This window comes from Carex rostrata, chromosome 25 (assembly GCF_964058835.1).
Source record: "Carex rostrata chromosome 25, lpCarRost1.2, whole genome shotgun sequence".
Taxonomy (NCBI): Eukaryota; Viridiplantae; Streptophyta; class Magnoliopsida; order Poales; family Cyperaceae; genus Carex; species Carex rostrata.
Genome location: NC_135942.1, coordinates 2,381,853 through 2,402,246, shown reverse-complemented (window position 1 = coordinate 2,402,246; position 20,394 = coordinate 2,381,853). Strand labels below are relative to the sequence as shown.

Below are 20,394 nucleotides of genomic sequence, written 5' to 3'. Positions count from 1 at the left end.
ATTGTAATAGTAAATACATATCTTAAAAATTGACAAACAAATTCTAAAAAATATAAAATTTAATTTGCAAGTACATTTTCATATGATATTTAAACTTTGAAAACAGAGATATTGATCTATAATATAGACCAATTCACATTATACATAGTATCATGGTCTCACTCTTTTTTAAATTTCACCTTTGTTCATTTTTAAAATTAAGAACCGCAGGTATAGTATAATGGCATGAGTCCTCGTCTCTCTTCAAAGAGACGCAAGTTCAATTTTTAAAAATAACATCTAAAAAATATTGAGGTGTGTCGGATTCTTTAATAAATAAAAACAAAAAAATCAAGTATGGCATATATATCCTACGCTTACCATAAAAGAAAGAAAAATGACCTACAGAGAGCAGACCAATACATTTCATCGGTTGTACCTAGTGCGGTTGTTGCTTATACCAGAATTCTTCCACCACTTCACATATCTCACGGGCATTGAAAAAGTTATCAAATCGATTAATTAACAATCAAGTTCATTATGTAGATAATTTTCTAACCATGAATGAGAAGAAATTCATAATCTCAAATGCACAATTGGACCATCTGTTTTAGACGCTATTCATCATAAAATGCCTCAAATGACACTTAATTTCAACGAGATAAATGACTGAAATGTGAAGGCATGTAAGGTGTCTCAAATTAACTATAATTTTCGATTAAATAACCCCATTTTTTAAGGGATCCTTCTAATTATATAAGCCATTTTAACTTTCAATGGTTTCCTCATTCTGGTGGAAGAGAATATAGGCTTTTTAGTTGAAGTTTGACTCATACTTGTCCCTCTGAAGTAACCAAGGTTGGTTTTGTGAGAAACTTTGCTTTACATTCTTTTTTTCTTTCTTTTTAGTTTTTCACATAATATAAAACTTGTATCTCCAATGCAAACAAACATTTATTACAGAACTGAGAAATTAGTCTTCCAGATTTAAGTTGTTCAATGGGCATGAATGTTAAGATACAACGCTTTGAATAACATGCACCACACAAAAAATCATCAATAACTAGTAAGCTATATCTAATATAACCATAATAACAAAATAACCAAGAAATTTTCTGACTGATGCTTTCAAAAGCAAGTATAGATCTACCTATATTGACTTGCTATGAACAAAAATGAAAAGAAGGGTCATTGAGAAGGTTCACTTTAAACCTGATAGCTGCTAGAAATCTTTCATAGTAAACCAAAATGTTTGATATCCATGGTGTTGCAAGGAGCTTTTATTTACAAAAGTCTAACCACTTTCTCCTGCCTTACTGACGGGTTGATCCTGCTTAGATGTCAACATTTGAACGAAAAAATGTCAGAACACAAAAAAGTTCCGGAGCAAATATCATTAAAACATTTATTAAGAATCATAATTTAAGCTTGCCGATTACAATAGGCCATTTTTTTTATTTTTCAAGAGATATGCAACTCAAAATTTAATAAAAAAAATATTTAGTAAAGAATGACTTCAATAGAATATAATACCAAGGTACCTTTTAAAGAAACCGAACCCTTTATAGAACCCACACCAGGGATCTTGGACATTAAACCGTCAGTTGCTAATCCCTCCAGAAGCTAGTCATATCATAGGAAAGGTCAAAAACATGAAATCGACAAGAAATTCTGCCAAGATGAAGGATGCAATAGAGTATTTCTCAAAAAGTAAAAAGTTTTCTCGGATGAAGTATCGAATTGGCAAAAAAAAAAAAGCGGTTAAAGTGTTAATTACGTCCACAAATTGTAACACCAGGTTCTTCACAAACAAGACAACATTTCTATGTTTAATTTAAGGGAATAAGGGATTTATTGTCAAGCATGCAAATACCAGTAACAGTGAAAAAAAACAATGAAATAAAGTAAAGATACTTTATAAATGGCATACCCTTGAGGTAGGCTTGACCTTACGACAAGATCTCCTCGGCTCAGTGGGTGCCGCATCAGCCGCAATAGTTTTTCCAGCCCTATCTGAGGTTCCAGTGCCAACATTCAGAACCCCTTTCCTGTGAGAAGTACCAGTTTGACCTCCAAGCATAGTAGAAGAGAATACCCTTTTCCGGGTCACAGGCTCAGTCATAGGCTTCTTCCCTCTCACCTTAGTCAAGTTACCATCTGGGCCTTTGCTGGGCTCAGATATCTTGGTCAGAGGCTTCTGCCATTTCTCTCTTCCATTTGAATTTGGCACCAGAGTAGAATTATTTGCCAATCTGGGTCTACTGACTTGAGTTACCTCCAAAAATTTTGTCTTTTTGTTAGGGCGAGGGACCCCAAAACAGACCCTGGGGCCCGTTCGTTTTGGCTCAGAAACACTCTCTTCTCTCTTTCGGTTGGTTTCACTGCTTGAAGATGCACTTTCTCTACGATACTGGTGAAGGGGCTTCGGGATTTTGGTACTTGTGGAGGGATTAGGTCTTGGCATCACGATCTCCGCATCATGAGGGGTTGAGCACACTCTCTGCCGCTTCTTCAATGGAGAATCACCCTGACAGTTACAGAAATATTGGCATTAAAATAAATGATCCTTTGCCCTTTTTTAATACTATAACTACTAGTAATTTTATATTTAAATTATGAATCGGTACCTTACTGAACTCAGAACTTTCCTTCACCCGGACCCACTCCACCCAGCTTCCGTTCTTCCAGACAAGAGAAGGTCTGAGATCCCATTCTCCAACAACCAATGACTTGCCTTGGATTTTAACATATGATCAGAAGAATGCTTATTAGGCGTGGAATTTTATATAACAGGAAATGAATAATTTGTAAAAAGTTACCAGGTAAATGAACAGTATATTTGGCTTCATCATCGTGCTTTTTAGCAATTATGCATTCCCACCACCTGAGGGTATATCACAAAGACAAAAACAACAATATGCATTATTTATTATAGAAAATGATATAAATAAGCCTCACCTGGAGGCATTAGATTGATAAAGTACAAATTGAAGCACTGCTTGTTTGGTTATTTCATTTTTAAAACAAACAAATCATGCAAAGACAAGATGCATTAACAAAATGTAAATGAAATTGTAACAATAGTCATAACTTGATATTTCCTATGCAAGTTTGATTATAGAAAGTAGCACTACAGTACATGCACCTACCCATCTCTCATCCAAGCATCAACATGATCTCCAATAGACCAAGAATAGCTGCTTTCATCTTCTCTTCTTCTCTTCCTATTACCATCACGTTGCAGTGCAGTGACAGAATGAGCCAACCGTACCATAGGTGCTGCACCACTCTCCATTTTGACCGGGACCCACTCTTCTATAGTCCGAAGCATAGCATAATAAACAAAGTAAAATCAATAAACTAGTGGAAAAGGATGAAGCATGCTAGTGATGCCATTAAAGTAAAACATACAACAAGTTCTAAAACTATACCCAACAATAGAAAGTATACTCCATCAGAAAAAAGTATTTAACATTATATAAATAGCAAGACTAGCAAAAAGGTATATTAAGTACAAAAAAAAAAAAAAAAACTAGTTGTGGGTCTAGATTTTGTCATGAAATATTTGACCTAAAACAATAAATGAAAAGCAACCAAAAATATGCTATGTTAACAAAAGATTATAGTACTTGTCGCAAGGCCCACCTTTACATGAAGGAAGATCAGTGTAGCGTATATGGGCCATCCCATCTTTCAAATCAAGAACAATAGCCGCAAACCATACCCCAATAAGGCCCTCTTTTTCTCCTGTCACCTGATATTTAGAGGGGAGGGGAAAAATACAGGCCAATAAAAGCTAGAAAGAGAAGGCTGGAAGTAAACAGAAACTGGAACCAGGTCAGACCAGCAATTTCAATTGTTATATTTCAGATGTAAATTTTATCAGTTAGTACTCATTACCAAGTATGGTACATGACTGGCTCAGGTAGAAACAACAGTAGGAAAATGACACAAAAATTTCTATTTTAACTTACCTCAACATAAGAACCTTTCTTGATGACATTTCCCCCAATTTCAACTGATATATCCTCTCCAGGTCCTATTAATAAGATCCATCAATAAAACATTCTAGATGACCTAAAAATGTGAAATTAGTAGGATAAGTAATGATAATTCCTCTTATCTCGACTCACCAGTAAGATCTCTTTGACCAAAGGAAAGAGGTACTGGATCCCTCATCAAGGCCTCACCTGCTTGGGCCACCATGGTTCTGTCATGAGTTGCAAGACCCGTATCAACCACCTTCTCTCTTCTTGACACATCAGCTTCTCCACTCTGTACCGCCCTCAAATGATCACGACCAATTGTATCAACCATATCAGCTATAGAGAAAGGCAAAGGGTCTCCCATCATCAGAACTTGCCCCACTTGTGACACGGCCTCGGCAGCCATCTCTGCGGCTCTCAGTATAGTATCCACATTCTCAGCCCTTCTACTTGCTGCACTAGTCAGCTTCACCCGCCTTCTAGAAGCTTCTCTCATGGCAGAAACAATTGCGTGGGACCCATTCACCTTATCCTTGGATTGCAAGACCTTGGCCGGTGTAACCATCTCGAATTCTATACCTGGATTTGGATCTATCAAGCTCATGGCCTCATCGGCTAGTAACTGTGCTTGTAAAGCAGCTTCCGAAGCCAATCTCGCAGCCTCAGAGGCCAACCTGGCTGCAGCAGCAGCTTTCGTAACAGACTCAGCTGCTGCAACTGCAGTTGCAACTTCATCTTTTGGATCAGTACTAGAACTCTTGTCAGTAGTTACTGTTTCCTGCAACCCTGGGCTATGGTGAAGTGTCTCAGAGGGCCTGGCACTCAACTCCTTGGCTTGTTGGCTTGCCTCATCAACAAAAACACAACTTGGTGCTGGAGGGGCAATTTGGTAATATCCTAATGTTGATTGTAGCTGAAACACAGGCAATGCAGCACACAAAAAGGCAGATCTGTTAATAAGGTCTTCAGAAGTAGGTCTCGATTGATCAATGGAACCATGAGTAGAACTGACCGCTTGCACCAGTCCTGCTTTCCCTTTCATAGAATGAGTAGCATATATCGGTACAGGGCTTACAGGTACAGGAAAAGTCTGAACATTGAAATCCGGTGTAACATTATTTGTTGCGGGAGCAATAAGATTTGCATTTCTCCCTACATAGTTCTGACCAGGATAACACACCTCATCTTTAGATGATCTCTTTCTTCTTCTACTTGGCTTTTCTGACTCAACTCCGACCCTGGTGGGTTGAAGTGGTTCTTGTCCTGCTTGGCTTTGTGGAGAGAAATGCCAAGAAAAGGGTTGAAAATTTGAAGGAGCAGGAGACCAATTGAAATAAGGAGAATTGAAGCTTGTATCATTTTGTATGGTCCTTCTTGAAGTTTTTTTCAGTCGAGAACCTGCAAAATTCTAAAGTAATAGTAAAAAAACTCCAAAAAAGTATAAAATTTTGTCTCCAATCACATTTTAATATAGATATCATGTTGAGTGGTTCGGGATTGGCTGTTTGGACCTTGACAACAACACAGAAGGGCATAAAGCACCTTAGCCCATCCCTTTACTTTTCTTATTATTTTTAGACTCGAAGATGGGTTTGGTCAGAAAATAAATCTACTTGGAAATTATACACAAACTTGAGGACTTATTAGCTTAACTCACTTCAATCTTTATTCCTATCACATATCAGACTAATATTATAGGTCTTCTTATGAGTTACACGGACTGCCATAATTGCAATGATGCAACTAACTATGGCACGCAATCTCAGCCATCAGATTGGGAACAGGCTCAGATCCTCAGAATCGCTCTAAAAAGCCACAGAGAATCTGTTGCTCTATTGCGTTTGATCTGAATCTGACAGATCAGATCGTGTACCATAGTTATAGTGCCATCACAACTATGACAGCTAATTCAGACTTGCCTTTCTACTTCTAGTTTCTAATAGGAAGCATCATGTTTTTTAGTCCAAGTTATAAGACATTTCTTTCACAAATCAGTGTACAAATTAAGACAAAAAGGACCTGAAAGAGTAGGTGTCTTGCCAGAACCGAGAGGACTTCGGTTTTTAAGCATCTCTGAATATGCATGCCAAAGTGGCTCCCATATGCATCTCTCTGTTCACAACATCAAATCTTAACAAGACTTTTCAAAAGAACAATCTCGAAGAAAGCAGTGTGACAAAAAATCCTTTATGTGCGTAAAAGGCAGCTAGCAAGTTTGGTAATGACAGATATTTTGATTGCCGTCACCCCCTAGAATTTGGCTTACCATATCCTACCCATTACACGTGAAGATTATTGATGATAGATAAATTTAAGTAATATGGGTAATTAAATTAATGGGTAATTCTAATAAATTTGAATTATTTAAAGTCAAGTTTGACTAGCAGTTTTCAAATGTACAAATGAAAGAACTAAGTTTATTATGATAGTATTATTACATTATTAAAAGAACATTAAACCCAACACAGTTTCATATGTATCATTCATTATGTAGCCTGCTTGGTGTCAACAACTACAAATTGCCTAGAAATAAATAATGTACTGAGAGTCGGCTCAAGATCTTTTATGTTCCTATATTCTATCAGTTAGGAAAATCTTGAACCACCTTATCAGGTCTGGTTCAGGTAAGTAGTTGGGTGATTGGGTGCACACTGATACATCTCTAGGAAATTTTGTAAACTAAAATATGTCTCTGCTATGGTTAACATTCTTAACAGATAAAGAAGAAAACAAAAAAGGGATCCAAATATTACATGAGACAACCAAACAGGGTTTCTGGATTAAACAGTAACAGTGAAACTAACCAGATTCTTCAAAGGATCTCGCCATGTTTTCCTCTTTTGGAAGGGATCCATCCCTGAAAGAAAGTTTAAAAAAGGAAAAAGAAATAGACAGTGCCACATGAATGTCTTCGAATTTCAAATTAGTTAAGTTAATATGAGCTTAATCTCACCAAGAGCATTTGTGAGCTTAACCTTGAAAATATTCAGAAAGCTTCATAACAAGAAGTGGAACTATAGATTATCTACTGGCATTCCAACTTCTTAATTTTTCAAGTGTGTTCAGCATAAGATCAAGAAGTTGAAAATGAATTATTTTGGTGCATTCATTTTCAGTTTTTTCGACAATTTTCAATATCTTGATCGCATATGAAATGAACTCCGTTATGTGGAACGTGAATGCTGGACTAAAAAGGTAGATCAAGATCAACAGTTCTTATTTGTCATTTATAACCAATCCAGCAGTATTGAGGTTAAGCTCACGAAATGCCTGTGAGTTCCTTTTCATAATAACTTTTGATCTTTTCAATTTACAACTTTTTTTTTATTTAGTTCTCAACCTTTCAGCTAATCCTGCAATTAACTGCATTTAATTTTCATAGTAAGGTTCTTAAATTAAGTTCTGGCAAATGGGGATGTCAATAAATCAGGTCGAGTTCCAAAGTCAGGTTGACAAGATTAGCCGGCAGGTTATAATATCCTGACCCAAAAAATGACCTGTTAACCTCTTGGACCAACTGACCACAACATGTTTGCTTGGGTTCAACAATTCTCAATCCTAACGACAAAAGGAGACGATTGGTACAGGCACTGATGCAGTAATCATTAGAGAAGCCAATTAGCAGAGAAGGATAAGCTTACACAAGACAGCCATAAACAAAAATTTGAGCCCGCAACTGCATTTTCTGAGCCTCTGTCATTGATTCCTGAGATGGTGCAGTTGCTGACTGTGGCATATTCAGATCTGGCAGTTTAACATTTTTCTCCGCACAAGTTGTGTTATTAAGAGCTTCATTCGACTGCATGATACAATTATTCAAAAGATTATTCTCTACATATATTCTCTACATACATAGATACATACATGCATGCATGCATGCAATGACACAATAACCTTTGAAAAAATGATACAACACATGCACATATTTATAGAGAAAGTTGAAAATAGACCGAGAGAGAGAGAATGTACCATGACAGCTTTAGAAGTGCTAGGAGAATGAATATTTGAGCCACTGACACCAGATCTCTTCTTCAAATCTTCAGTTTTCTCAACCTACATTTCATGATGGAGAATATGTAAGAGCAAGAGAAAGGAAAAGGAGATTCTCAAGCCAGAATATTGTACTAAAGTGCTACTAAATCATATGAGGATATGAAGTATAAAATTTGCAACAGTAATAGTGAGATTGTTCAGAAATGCTAGAGGGAGATGAGAGAGAGTACTACAACAGTCCCAGAAGCACAAGCAGAAGGGGATTCAAAGCTATTCTTATCTTCTCTTGTCAATTTTTCTGAAACGATAAATTTGACTTGAGGCTCTTTCATAGTGTCAAATTTTACAATTGGAAACAAATCACCCAGAGAAACTCCAGTAACATTTTCCTCTGGCAAACTGCACTTTGATGAAGAGCAAGTCTTTTCCCCATTTTCAAATTCCAGCAAACTTGGTTTGAGATCTTTGCTCTCAGTCAAAGTACACTGCAGTACATCATCCAATTGCGGAGCTGATACATCATCACCTGAAAAGAAACAGAGCAAATCATCATCTAAACATGACCTGTCAAGATTTGAAATTAACAAATAAATATAATGCCAAACAAATCTGAGTCAAGGGTGTACTTCATTTTTTTTTTATTATATCATATTCCGAAGCGTGTTAGGAAGACACATACCAGACTACCAGTTGTCTCCCGGCTTGAAGACTATATTTTATTCTTATGTTTAACTTGCTTTTGGGGGTTTGCTTGTCTTGATGGATGAATTTGGGTACTTGGGTACTAGTACCCAACAGCCTGGGAGCTTTCCTTGTGTCCCCACCCCCCCTCCCCCACAAAAAAAGAAGAAAAAAAAGTCACAGGCTGAAAAGTGAAAAACCTCACTACATAAAAAGAGAAAATCAGGTGGAATTAGCTTTTACCAAAAGTTTGTGATAATTTATCAGCCGAAGAAGCCTCAGCAATCACTAACAGGGCACCAACCACTTCCGCTGTTTTGTTTTCAGCCACAACCAAATCAGACATTTCCTGACTAATCGATTTGCTTTGGGTCTCCATCTCGTCTCCAAAAGAAATGACCGTAGTAACACTTCGATTTGCAGCTTCTAAATCCTCTACTTCAATATGTGACAGAGAAACAGCTATATCAGACTCAATAGGTGTACAGTCAGTCAAAATGGCCCCTACATGGTCCCCCCCTTGTTTATCAACAGGAGTTGATTCACACTCAGGCCTCATCCCTTCTGCTAGCTCAGCCATGTCCTGACTTGTCAATTCGCTTCGGGTCTCCATCTCTTTTCCAAAAGAAATAACCATAGTATCAGTTCGATTATTACCTTCTAAATCCTCTCCTTCAATATGTGACAGAGAAACAGCTATATCAGATTGAATCGGAGCACAGTCAGGTGAAACAGCCCCTACATGGGCTCCACCTTGTTTATCAATAGAAGTTGATTCCCAGTCAGGCGTCATCCCTTCTACCAGCTCAGCCATTTCCTGATTAGTCGATTTGCTTCGGGTCTCCATCTCTTCTCCAAAAGAAACGACTGTAGTAACAGTTTGATTTGCAGCTTCTAAATCCTCTACTTTAATATGTGACAGAGAAACAGTTATATCAGACTGATCTGGTGCACAGTCAATCGAAATGGCCCCTACATGGAACCCACCTTGTTTATCAACAGGAGTTGATTCACAATCAAGCCTCATCCCGTCTGCTAGCTCAGCCATGTCCTGACTTGTCAATTCGCTTCGGGTCCCCATATCTTCTCCAAAAGAAATAACCGTCGTATCAGTTTGATTATTACCTTCTAAATCCTCTCCTTCAATATGTGACAGAGAAACAGCTATACCAGATTGAATCGGTGCACAGTCGGGCAAAATGGCCCCTACAAGGGCTCCACCTTGTTTATCAACAGGAATTGATTCACACCCAGGCCTCATCCCTTCTACCAGCTCAGCCATTTCCTGACTAGTCAATTTATTTCGGGTCTCCATTTCTTCTCCAAAAGAAATGGCTGTAGTATCAGTTTGATTTGTAACTTCTAAATCCTCACCTTCGATGTGAGATGGAGAAACAGCTATATCAGATTGAATTAGTGCACAGTCAGTCGAAATGGCCCCTACATAAGCTTCACCTTGTTTATCAACAGGAGTTGATTCACAATCAGGCTTCATTCCTTCTACCAGCTCAGCCATTTCCTGACTAGTTGATTTTCTTCGGATCTCCATCTCTTTGCCAAAAGAAATGACCATATTATCAGTTTGATTTGTAGCTTCTAAATCCTCTACTTCAATATGTGACAGAGAAACGGCCATATCAGATTTAATTGGTACGCAATCAGTCAAAATGGCCTCTACACGGGCTTCACCTTTTTTATCAACAGGAGTTGATTCACATTCAGGCCTCATCCCTTCTACTGGGTCAGCCATTTCCTGACTAGTCGATTTGCTTTGGGTCTCCATCTCTTCTGACAGGGAAACAGCTATATCAGATTGAATTGGTGCGCAGTCAGTCAAAATGGCCCCTACATGGACTCCACCTTGTTTATCAACAGGAGTTGATTCACACTCGGACCTCGTCCCTTCTACCAAAGAACCAATTGTAGTTTCAGATCTTTGATTTATGGCTCCCAAATATTCTCTTTCTAAACCACTTGACTGAACAACATCTAGGTCACCACTTCCATTTCCGTCATCTATCACGTCGTCAGATTGAATGGGTACAAAATCAACTGGAGTGCTCTCATAATTGGTTTTAGAGCTAATTTTAACTGAGTCTTCAATTCTAGTATATTTTTTTATTTCAGATACTTCTGAGGACTTATCTTCACTTCTATTTTCATCCAAACAACCATCTGTTTTAAAAGAATATATGTTTATATGAGAATATGCAAGAAATATTAACAAATAAAAAAAATATGAGACTACCCATTGTAATCCAAAGAGAAAGGCATATCCCAGAAATACCCCTCTAAAACATAATTCAAATGGCCATATATCACCTCTAGTGGATATGTCTCGTCATTCTCATGAATACATGATACATTTCTCTCATGCATGAGCATCTTTATAATTTGGAAATTTGAATTTCAAATTGAGCTTACCAGAAACTTTGACATTCTTAAACTCATCCTCAGGAGTTACTAGCACATGATCAATTAGACTGGCATCCATGTCAGATCTGGGGGTTATTTTCACTGGGGAAAAGCTGAGCTCCATATTCTCCATTGTAGGGGTATTTTTGTAATTATCTTCTGTGCTCTTCTCGCTCAAAATATTGCCTTTATAACAAAACAGAAAGGTTGTCCATGGTTAAGTAGATGCCTACAATGTAGTGTTTACATATATGATAACTGTTGTCTTTGACAATGTAGTGCAATTTGTTACCGGAGAATTCACCATCCTCCATCTTCTTCTCCAGTTGAATTGGTGCACCGTCAATTGAACTAATGTCCCTATTAAACTCAAAGCTGGTTTTCACTGAAGAGAGCCTGGGCCCCACATCATCTATTGTAGCACTTAGTTCCAACTTGGTGCAGTCATTGACAGCACTGTTTTCTTCAGTGATCTTTTCCATTAAAGGGTTTACTGCCAAAAGGAACTCATCAGCATACAAGGTATACCGAGCATTAATAAGTATTATTTTTAAGTACAACAATCACCAATTTGTCCTTGGTAAGCAAAGAATCATCCAATTTGGTCCTAGAAAATCAATACCATCCCATATTGTAGGTATTAATAGGGCCTAACTGATAATTTACGAATTTGAAGACTCTTACCAGAAAGGACACAATCATCCGCATCTTGTTCTACAGCATCAGACTGAACCAGTGTAGAATTAATAGTGCCAGCATCAGCATGATGCTCCGAGCTGATCTTCACTGGGGAGAGAGTGAGGCCCGCATTTTTGACAATGGCATTTAACATTTTTGCTATTCCATAAACAACATTGTCATGTGTTTCTTCATCATCCTTCTTTTGCATACAGCCAACTGCTTGGGATTACATGCAGTTAAAGAAAATTCACTTTAGTAGAGTATCTTAGAAATAAAATAGGAACATGAATGAGGCATTACACATGCATTAGCAACAGTGAAAATATATCCCAAAAGTCCTCCGAAGTCCATCTGGTATAGTAAATTTGGATTTTGTTGGATTTCCCACAATATTATGGGACTATTCTCGCTTTCAAATACATACTTATTTTTACAAATAATATTTGTATAGTTGTCATGTAGGGTTCTGTATGGTTCTTACGAGAAATTCTGTCATTATCTATCTCTTGTGTGCAGTCATCAGAACTAGCGTCCCCATGAGGCTCAGATAGCAGTTTAACTGGAGAGGACTCCCGCACAATATCTACCATTGTGACATCATTCATGACTGAATTCTCAGAGACATCACTGACATTTACTTCCTCATCAATTGTTCTATCCAAAGGGTCAACAGCTTACACAGCGAAAATTAACAGAGCATCAGAAACAATATCAAACATAGAGATGTGAATTAAAGTTTCAACTTCTTACACAGTTTTTTTGGTCCCACAAAATGTCACAAACTCACTTTATATTTTTATTACCAAATCTGAAATCCAAATGTCGAATCCAGGCCATTGATCTTGTTCGTTTTCATCAAAGATGTGTGCACATAATTTTTTTTATAATTTTCAAGTTTGTTTTATATTCAATCAAGTGGTCACAAAATGAATGTATTAAAATTCGTAACTAGATTCGTTCATTTGTTGTCCACTTGATCTAGTATAAAATAAGCTTGCAAATTCATAAAATTTAACACACACGTATCTTTCATGAAAACAAACAAGATCAACAGTTTGGATTCAACGTTTGGATTTCACATTTTTGAAAGATAAATTAAAAAAAGTGAGTTTGTGGTATTTTGTGGCACCAAAAGCTTGTGGCACTGGAACCCTCCTCGTTCTCCTAATAAGCTTCATTATTAGGGAAGTACCTGCTTTAACCTCAACTGATTGAATAACAGGTAAGATTTCCATAGTTTCTCTCATGCAATCTCTTGGGCCGTGCAATTCTGTATCAGGTATAGTTTCTGTCGCTGTTCAAAACACTATTAGTACTCAGAAAAACGTTCTCACAACAGTGCTGCGGCACCTTTTTCTTTTACCAGAATGATAGGTAGTTCATACCAGTAATCTCCTTGATCACTTCACTCAGTGAGTTTGACTGGCACACAAGCTCGGTTACTGGAGAAGGCATCTCACGCACAGAAATGCTATTTTCAAAGGTCACTAGAATTTCTTCTGTAGTCTGCTTCACAGAATCAGACTTGGCTGTTTCAAAGGAAATCAGAATTATGCAAGGACCAACTATAGCACTGTAGCATCAAACAAAATAAAGAAAAAAATTGAGAAAATATATGTTTACAGCAATTGGCTTGTATTGGTTGAATTGTTTGCAATCCACCATTTGTCATTGCATCAGCACTCGGATCATGCAATCCTTCAGTATTGCCTATACCAGCTGGAGATTCAGGTACAGCTTCAACCACTGATAAAAACTGTCCACTGTTAGAATACCATTCTTATGACGAAAATGAGTTCTTGGCTTTTACTCAAGCAGATTGTATAAAGTATTACCAGCAGGGTGTATCCTTTCATCCAAATTTGATTCCAGGTTCTTGTACGAGGCTGTATTCTCTACCTTGCAATTCCTATGAATTAACACACTTTCATTCAATGCTTCTTTATTCTCATCATGCTTCTCTACTGAGGCAGCGTCAACTGTTAAGCAATACAAAGTAGGCCACATCATACTTCTAAACCGTCAAAGTTCAAAAGAACTTTAGCATTTGGATGGGGCCAACAGTTTAAGGAAATAATATGCACGCAAAGATTTATAGTACTCTGATTTTTTTCTTGAAAAAAGAATGTACGTCAGCTTAAAAGACTAATGAAGCAAAATGAAGGTCAAATTTGGTGTATCCAAAGCACTTCTATTCAAAACAATGTTGTTTTAAGGATTTATTAGAAAAAATGGGGGTCAATTGACCCTCATTTAGCAAATGTAGATCCGTCCCTGGGTCAAATCGTACTAATAAACCTTCAAAGTTCCAAAGAACTTTAATGGTGTTTGGACGAATCTTAGTGCTGAAGGCTAAGCTAAGCCCAAACAAGCCTCAAATATTTTCACTGACAAGCTGTGAAAAGAAAATGCAACAAAAAAGTAGTAATTATGTGCCAAAACCAATACAGGTTTAATAATTAACAATACAGTACAGGACTCGAGTAATAAGGTATGCAGCATGTTAAAATCTTCTTTAACGAAACACTACTAAAGAAAAACAAGCAAAAGGATAAATTCATACAAGTAGGCTCCTCTGTCAGTTCAATTGGAGAAGAACAGCCACCTGTAGTCAATTCCACAGGAGTATGGGCCCCGCAATCAGCAGAGCAGTATTCTTCGGTAGTTATTTTCTCTGCTTCTTTAATTTTGGTGATGTTTTCCATCTGATGAACACCTATTGTTTCGGACAAACTTTTTTATAAGTCTTGCTAAAGCATTCAAAAACTCATGCTGTAAAAGGGAAGAACTAAGCAACATAGAACCACGAAAGTTGACATAGGGGAATTTAATTAAGATCTCTTGGAGAGGTCTGTCTATGGTAATTCCTATAAAAAACAGCTATGTAATAAAAGGAATCCGGGGAGTTCCAATTTGCTCGGTCAGCTTTGAGATTTGTGCGGATCAAGTGTGCACCAACCTTGATGCAGATCGAATTCGGTCCGATGCCTATCGAACCCCCCCCCCCCCCCACTTCGTTAGAAAAAAATTCATTGCCTGATCAAAGGTCTGATAAAATTCCAACTTGTAAAATACTATTTTCAAGAAACTTAAAAAAATCTTCGGGATAATTAAGAAATCTACCAATAAAAAAATTGTTCCATATAAAACTGATAAACTCAGCTTGGTTATAGGTAAACAAGGAAAAAAGAAAGATCTAAACCAAAAGGAATTTAAGTGTCGAAAGAACTTTGAAATAGGACAAGAAAATTTCAAATAGTATTTCTATAAATCTCTGCACTAGATTACCCTTCATGAATTACTTCTTCAATAACCTATAGAATTAGAAAAATCGTAAATTTATTCCAAAACCGGCCACGATCCAGAAGAGCATACTGATAGAAACAAAGATAAAAAATATCTTACCTGTATTGGCTGCAATAGAAGAAGAATCCAAAAATGGGGCAGTCGCAACACAAAGAGGGGCGTTGTTATCGAGGCTGCTGTTCGAAATTGTAGGAGCGCACACTGCTCGGGAAAGGAATGGTGTATTTAGCCTCTTATTCCAACTATTAAATGTGTAGAGGAGTAAAAAAGGAAATGAAGCAAGGGAAACGTATAGTGTGAATTGGTGCGTGAACATTTATTCTCCACTACCAGGATCTTTTGCAGCAATGATTGTGCTTCCCCAACCTCTCTCTAGCAAGCCGTACACACACATCAAGCGTAACAAAAAGAAAAGGCAAACATAATAACCTACTGCACTGTGTCAGGTGTCATATGAAACTGCAGATTTTGAAATACAATTCGGAGCCATTTAAATCAGTTTTGAAACTCAGAGAGAGAAAATGTGGAGTTACAAAATAAAATTAATATAACAGTCATCTTCAGCAGTACCCACACACACTCACAAAGATTAATTACGCACACAGTTCATTTGTTACAATTATTAAAAGGCATGTTTACGGATTAGACTTGACCCACAGTCCAATGTAAAGCCCAAAATTGAAGATCAAGTACTCAGCAAAGAATGAAACATTTAGTACCTTGCTTATCATTCGTCAAACAGGTTGCAGGTAAACCGCTGCTTAACAGGCCCGCATCGATCAATGCACATTTAGAATCCACTTTGACAACAGAGGTCTCAGGTAGAGAAAACCCAGGAGAAATTGACAAAACTCTCCCACACAATTCAGACTCAGTTTCCTTAAAAGGAAATTTCAACCGGGACCTGGTACAATTTTTCTCATCCACTGACCTGTAGAGCTCACTGGGACCTATTTGTTCAAAACACTCTTCGGACTGAGAAACAGGGGTTGTCATCTCCTCCTCTTGGGTGTTTCTCTCACCTTGTGGGACCTTGTGTGCATCATAGGCACTCTCTTGGATGAGATGGCTACTTTTGGAAGTACCAATGCACTCTTTAAGTTCAATTGCCGGCCCCACTTGACAGTTTCCCTCATTCCATTTGTTATTTATGTCCCCTCTGGTCACCACTTCAGCATCTCCAAATAAATTCTCACATGATGGTGAGTCAGGTCCCACCTGTCGATCTACCAACCTTGACTGGTCATCTGTACCTCTTATTACTAATTTCTCATCCAACAAATTTTCAGAAACATCTACTATGGCACCCGCATGACTTTCTCTTTCATTTGACTGGCCATTTCTCCCTCCTTTGGTGACTATCTGACTTTTCAAAGTTTTCCCTGTGCGGCCCACATAATATTCTCCCTCACTCAATTCATTGTTTCTCCCTCCTTTGATTACCATCTCACCCCCTAAATTTACAGAGTTCAGTCCAGTAGGACCCACATGGAATTTTCTCTCATCCAATGTATTGTTGCTGCATCCTATTATCACCTCACACCTTACATTTTTAGAATTACACTCTGTCGGCTTTTCTTCTATAATACTTTTCTCTACTTCTTCAGTTTCATTACTTGTTTTCATTGAACCGGAGCTCACTGTTCAAAAGGAAATAGTAAAGTTATGTATAAGCTTCCATAATTTTTGAAATTCAAGAATATGTACATTGAAAGAAATCATGAAGTTGTTATGATAACTGTCGTAGAAATGAAACACCTTGAATTTATTCTTTATTCAGTTCTAACAAAATTAACTAGTGTCCTTTTCCTGAACTTGACATGATTGACAAAACGAATTTACTACAATCATATGACACTGATCTGATCTTGCTACCATGAGCAGATTAAAGTTACGTTTAAGGAATAAAGAAGGAAAAAAGGGCCTGGAAATAAATATATACATACTATTTCATCCCTAACTTTCCCCAAAGAAGATGATAAAAAGTAAAAATATCTACAAACATATAAAAAACAAATTACTAGCTAGCAAAAATATAGAATATAACATGAAAGCGAGAAATACCTATCTTATCTACTACTGATTCGGTTTCAGGTGAAGAGTTACCTAATGGACCTGGGTCATGCAATGTGCATCCAGAATCTGCTTCAACATCAGATGTTTCTATTACAAACGCCTCTTTACTTGCCATGTCACCCCCTAAGTTTTCAGAATTAAATTCCATGGGGCCCATTTCCCTTTCAACTTCATGTGTTTGGGCATTGCTCTCTCCTCCAATCGCCGTGTCAAATCTAGGATTTTCTGAGTTACACATTATAATTTCTGCCTGGCTTTCTCCCTTACTCAATATACTACGGTTGTCTCCTTCAATCAACATTACACTCTTTAAACTTCCAGAATTATCCTCACTGGGGCCCATTTGTGCTTCTCTCTCATCCAATTGGTTAGTTATATCGCTTCCCAAGACCATTTCAGCACCAACTATAGAATTTAATAGTTCCTCGGACCAGATACTTGCATCATTAGTTGTGGAAGTGTGAGTGCCACTGCCTGAGGCACTAAAGGGATCCCAATCTCCATCCCGAGTTGAGAAACAACAACCTGGATCTGCGTCCAACTCACCAAATTTGAATGCATCTTGCATCAAATTATCATCTCCGATGAGATCAAAGTTGTCATAAGAATCCATCAAGCGCTGCACATAATAATTAATATTTGTTTTGTGTTTAATTGGTAATGACAAGATAACAACAATAAAGGTACAGGGTACCAAATATATAAAAAATGGTGCCTGTGCGTACCAAATAGCACATGCATGAGATTAGAACCCTACTAGATATGCTGCTATGGTTACCAGTATAATGCAAGTACGGTTCTGCATGCATTACCAAAGATAACTAACTACTCTGCATGTACTTGTAGAATTTGGAAATACAAGCATGTATGAACTAAAATACCCTTAGCTTTCAGTGCACAGTTTATTTGAAACCCTGTAGCAAATTTGTTTCTGGGTTTTCTTTGTCAGGGGCATTTTAACAACCATCTTGTGACATTTCACAAAAATTACTGGGGAAAAAGGTTACTTCTAACAGTTTGTGCTGTTTTTACTAAAAAAACACAGGACACGAGAAAATGCATAAATTTTCCTTTTAGGGAAGAAAGATAAGTGCACACAAATCCAGGAATAACTTCAAAATAAGATAAAAATCCATATAAAAGATACAGTGTTCTTGTACTATCCAATTTAGTACAAGAGGAATTTTACAATTTTACAATTTGATATGTCATTTCCACATATTTCGACAGGCTCAACTCTCACTGTACTGGTGGAGGTATCATCGACCTCCACTTTAAAAGATTAAATTCACAAACACCTGCCATTTTTCAACAAAACACCGGGAAATTCCCAGTGTTGCGTCGTACATTGTGCAAATATCATAAGAATATACGAACTCAAAAGGCGCTTTTCTTACGACGAATTAAAGCAAGAAAAAACACTGGTTCCAAGTAAGAAATAAGTTAAATAATGAAGAAAATGTCAAGCAACGGGGGATTTTTCTGTGCGCGTACCAGTAGAACGGAGTGAGTTAGTTCATTAAAACCCTAATTTTTTACTTTCTGCTTCGCTATGTTCTCTTTTTTGTTTCCTTGGTACAGCTTTCTAAGCAAAAGAATATGAAGGAGCGGGAGCGAGAAGTGGGAAAAAGAGGAAGCGTCTGCTCAAGTTCTCTCCATTCGGTAAAGAATGGAGATATCCGCTGAAGTCACTTTTCTACTGCTGTGTTACACAAAGGAAGAGCGGAAACAAAGAGAGGAATTCGCATCCTTTGAGATATCTCATATTTTGCGTGACTTTTTGGAAAATCTCAACCGTTACAATACGTTCTGCGCGAATCTCAAAGCTCAAATAATACTGGCCCCCTGCGTCACCATAGGCACCGGATACGTCGGTCACGAAAAATATGAGATATCTCAGAAAATACGCACTCGAAAGAGAAAGCAAACTGTCAACCGAAATTTTTATTAATAGAAAATATATTAAATAAATATTGAGATTAGATAACGTTTTTGTGTTTTATCGAGATATAGGGAAACCGTTATGGTTTATTACGGTCTCTGCCCGTTATGGCTTATTACGACCAGAGTTAGCACTTAATTAACAAGATTAACCATTCTAACTGAACCATAAAAACACATGAAAAAAACCCGGTCTGCAATAGATTGGAACGACCAGGCACGAAAATAAATAATTTTTTTTGTCACCTCTGGCCGTGATGGACTATCACGACCAGCCCTTTTTTTTTTCTTTCTTTCTGCCTCTGGCCGTGATAGATAGTAATAGCCAGGGTTTTTTTTTCAGTTTTTTTCTTGCACGGTTCAGTTAGAATGGATGATGATTAATTAAGTGTTAATACTGACCGTGATAAACTATAACGGTTTCCATATATCTCGATAAAACGCAAAAACGTTCTCTAATCTCGATATTTATTTAATATATTTCCTATTAATAAAAATTTCGGAACTGTCAACCTCCCAGTACCACGGATCCTTATCCTCCCAAGTACGGGAGAGGGGGGTGTCCGATGGGCATCGGACCAAATACAGTTCGATGGGGGGTTTAAACCGTCAGATCTGCTTTAGGATTCGTGTGTACGGATTTTAAAGCAGACGCGAAATTGCGGGTGCGAATCCTAAAGCAGATCTGACGGTTTAAACCCCCCATCGAACTGTATTTGGTCCGATGCCCATCGGACACCCCCCTCTCCCCCCAAGTACCTGACTCAAGCAAATTGAAACTGACGGGTCAGATTAATCCCAACCGGATCAGATTCAATCAGGTACCTGTGGAGACTGTAGGAGTCCATTTTGAAATTCGTGCCAATCTAAAAGAACCGTTTGATTGTAATTATCCTCAGTTAGGTAACCTGAGGGGATGTGAATTCCTGTACCACGACGAAGAGATTACAAAATTTAAATATTTTTAAGAGCATTTACGTTTTAATAATTCAAATAAGTTTTTTAAATAATTGTTAACTACATTTTAAATAGTTGGAGAAAAGGTTGGACTCCCGTGGTTTTTTACTAATTTGTCTCTCAAATAAAATAATTTCATCCTTTTTTTTGTCTTATTGATCTCGTCTATTTTTCAACCATTTATGAAAAATTTGCGAATCTAAAACTATAAACGTCTTCTACTCAATTTTTCTTTTCAGATGAGATCTGTAATAAAGTTATTTTGAGTTGTATTTGTATCATTGCTTTTCTTAACTTTCTTCTTCTTGATATACTACGTATAAAAAAATTGACGTTAGGTTTAAAGACTTCATATGCTATGTTTAAATGCTTCATTTGT

General features: G+C 37.4%; 1 protein-coding gene across 8 annotated transcripts; it reads right to left on the bottom strand.

The window, feature by feature from the left end:
• Positions 1-912: 912 nt before the first annotated feature.
• LOC144576342 (uncharacterized) lies at positions 913-18,746 on the bottom strand. Of its 8 annotated transcripts, none has more exons than XM_078326694.1 (28): positions 18,612-18,746; positions 17,106-17,736; positions 15,761-16,681; positions 15,141-15,242; positions 14,299-14,451; positions 13,571-13,714; positions 13,359-13,481; positions 13,121-13,264; positions 12,929-13,029; positions 12,217-12,406; positions 11,739-11,954; positions 11,347-11,547; positions 11,064-11,240; positions 8,883-10,247; positions 8,189-8,484; positions 7,935-8,018; positions 7,607-7,764; positions 6,770-6,822; positions 5,985-6,077; positions 4,113-5,363; positions 3,954-4,018; positions 3,625-3,733; positions 3,129-3,294; positions 2,799-2,863; positions 2,607-2,713; positions 1,910-2,506; positions 1,521-1,602; positions 913-1,312 (listed from the first exon to the last, which is right to left on the bottom strand). In XM_078326694.1, exons 2-28 carry the CDS (start codon positions 17,728-17,730, stop codon positions 1,293-1,295), a joined length of 7,608 nt encoding a protein of 2,535 aa, XP_078182820.1. In that variant the 5' UTR covers positions 17,731-17,736; positions 18,612-18,746; the 3' UTR covers positions 913-1,292. The 8 variants fall into 8 exon arrangements, with proteins under 8 accessions (XP_078182820.1, XP_078182824.1, XP_078182828.1 ...); XM_078326698.1 differs by having other exon boundaries at positions 4,170-5,363; XM_078326702.1 differs by having other exon boundaries at positions 8,883-9,545.
• Positions 18,747-20,394: the final 1,648 nt, after the last annotated feature.

Bases quoted from the DNA above. Each gene is read 5' to 3' on its own strand.
- LOC144576342 (XM_078326694.1), bottom strand. From the start codon at position 17,730: ATGGATTCTTATGACAACTTTGATCTCATCGGAGATGATAATTTGATG. The intron at 16,682-17,105 runs GTATTTCTCGCT...CCTTTTGAACAG, and splicing joins ATCAGTAGTAGATAAGATAG to TGAGCTCCGGTTCAATGAAA. The intron at 8,485-8,882 runs GTAAAAGCTAAT...GTTTCTTTTCAG, and splicing joins TAAATTATCACAAACTTTTG to GTGATGATGTATCAGCTCCG.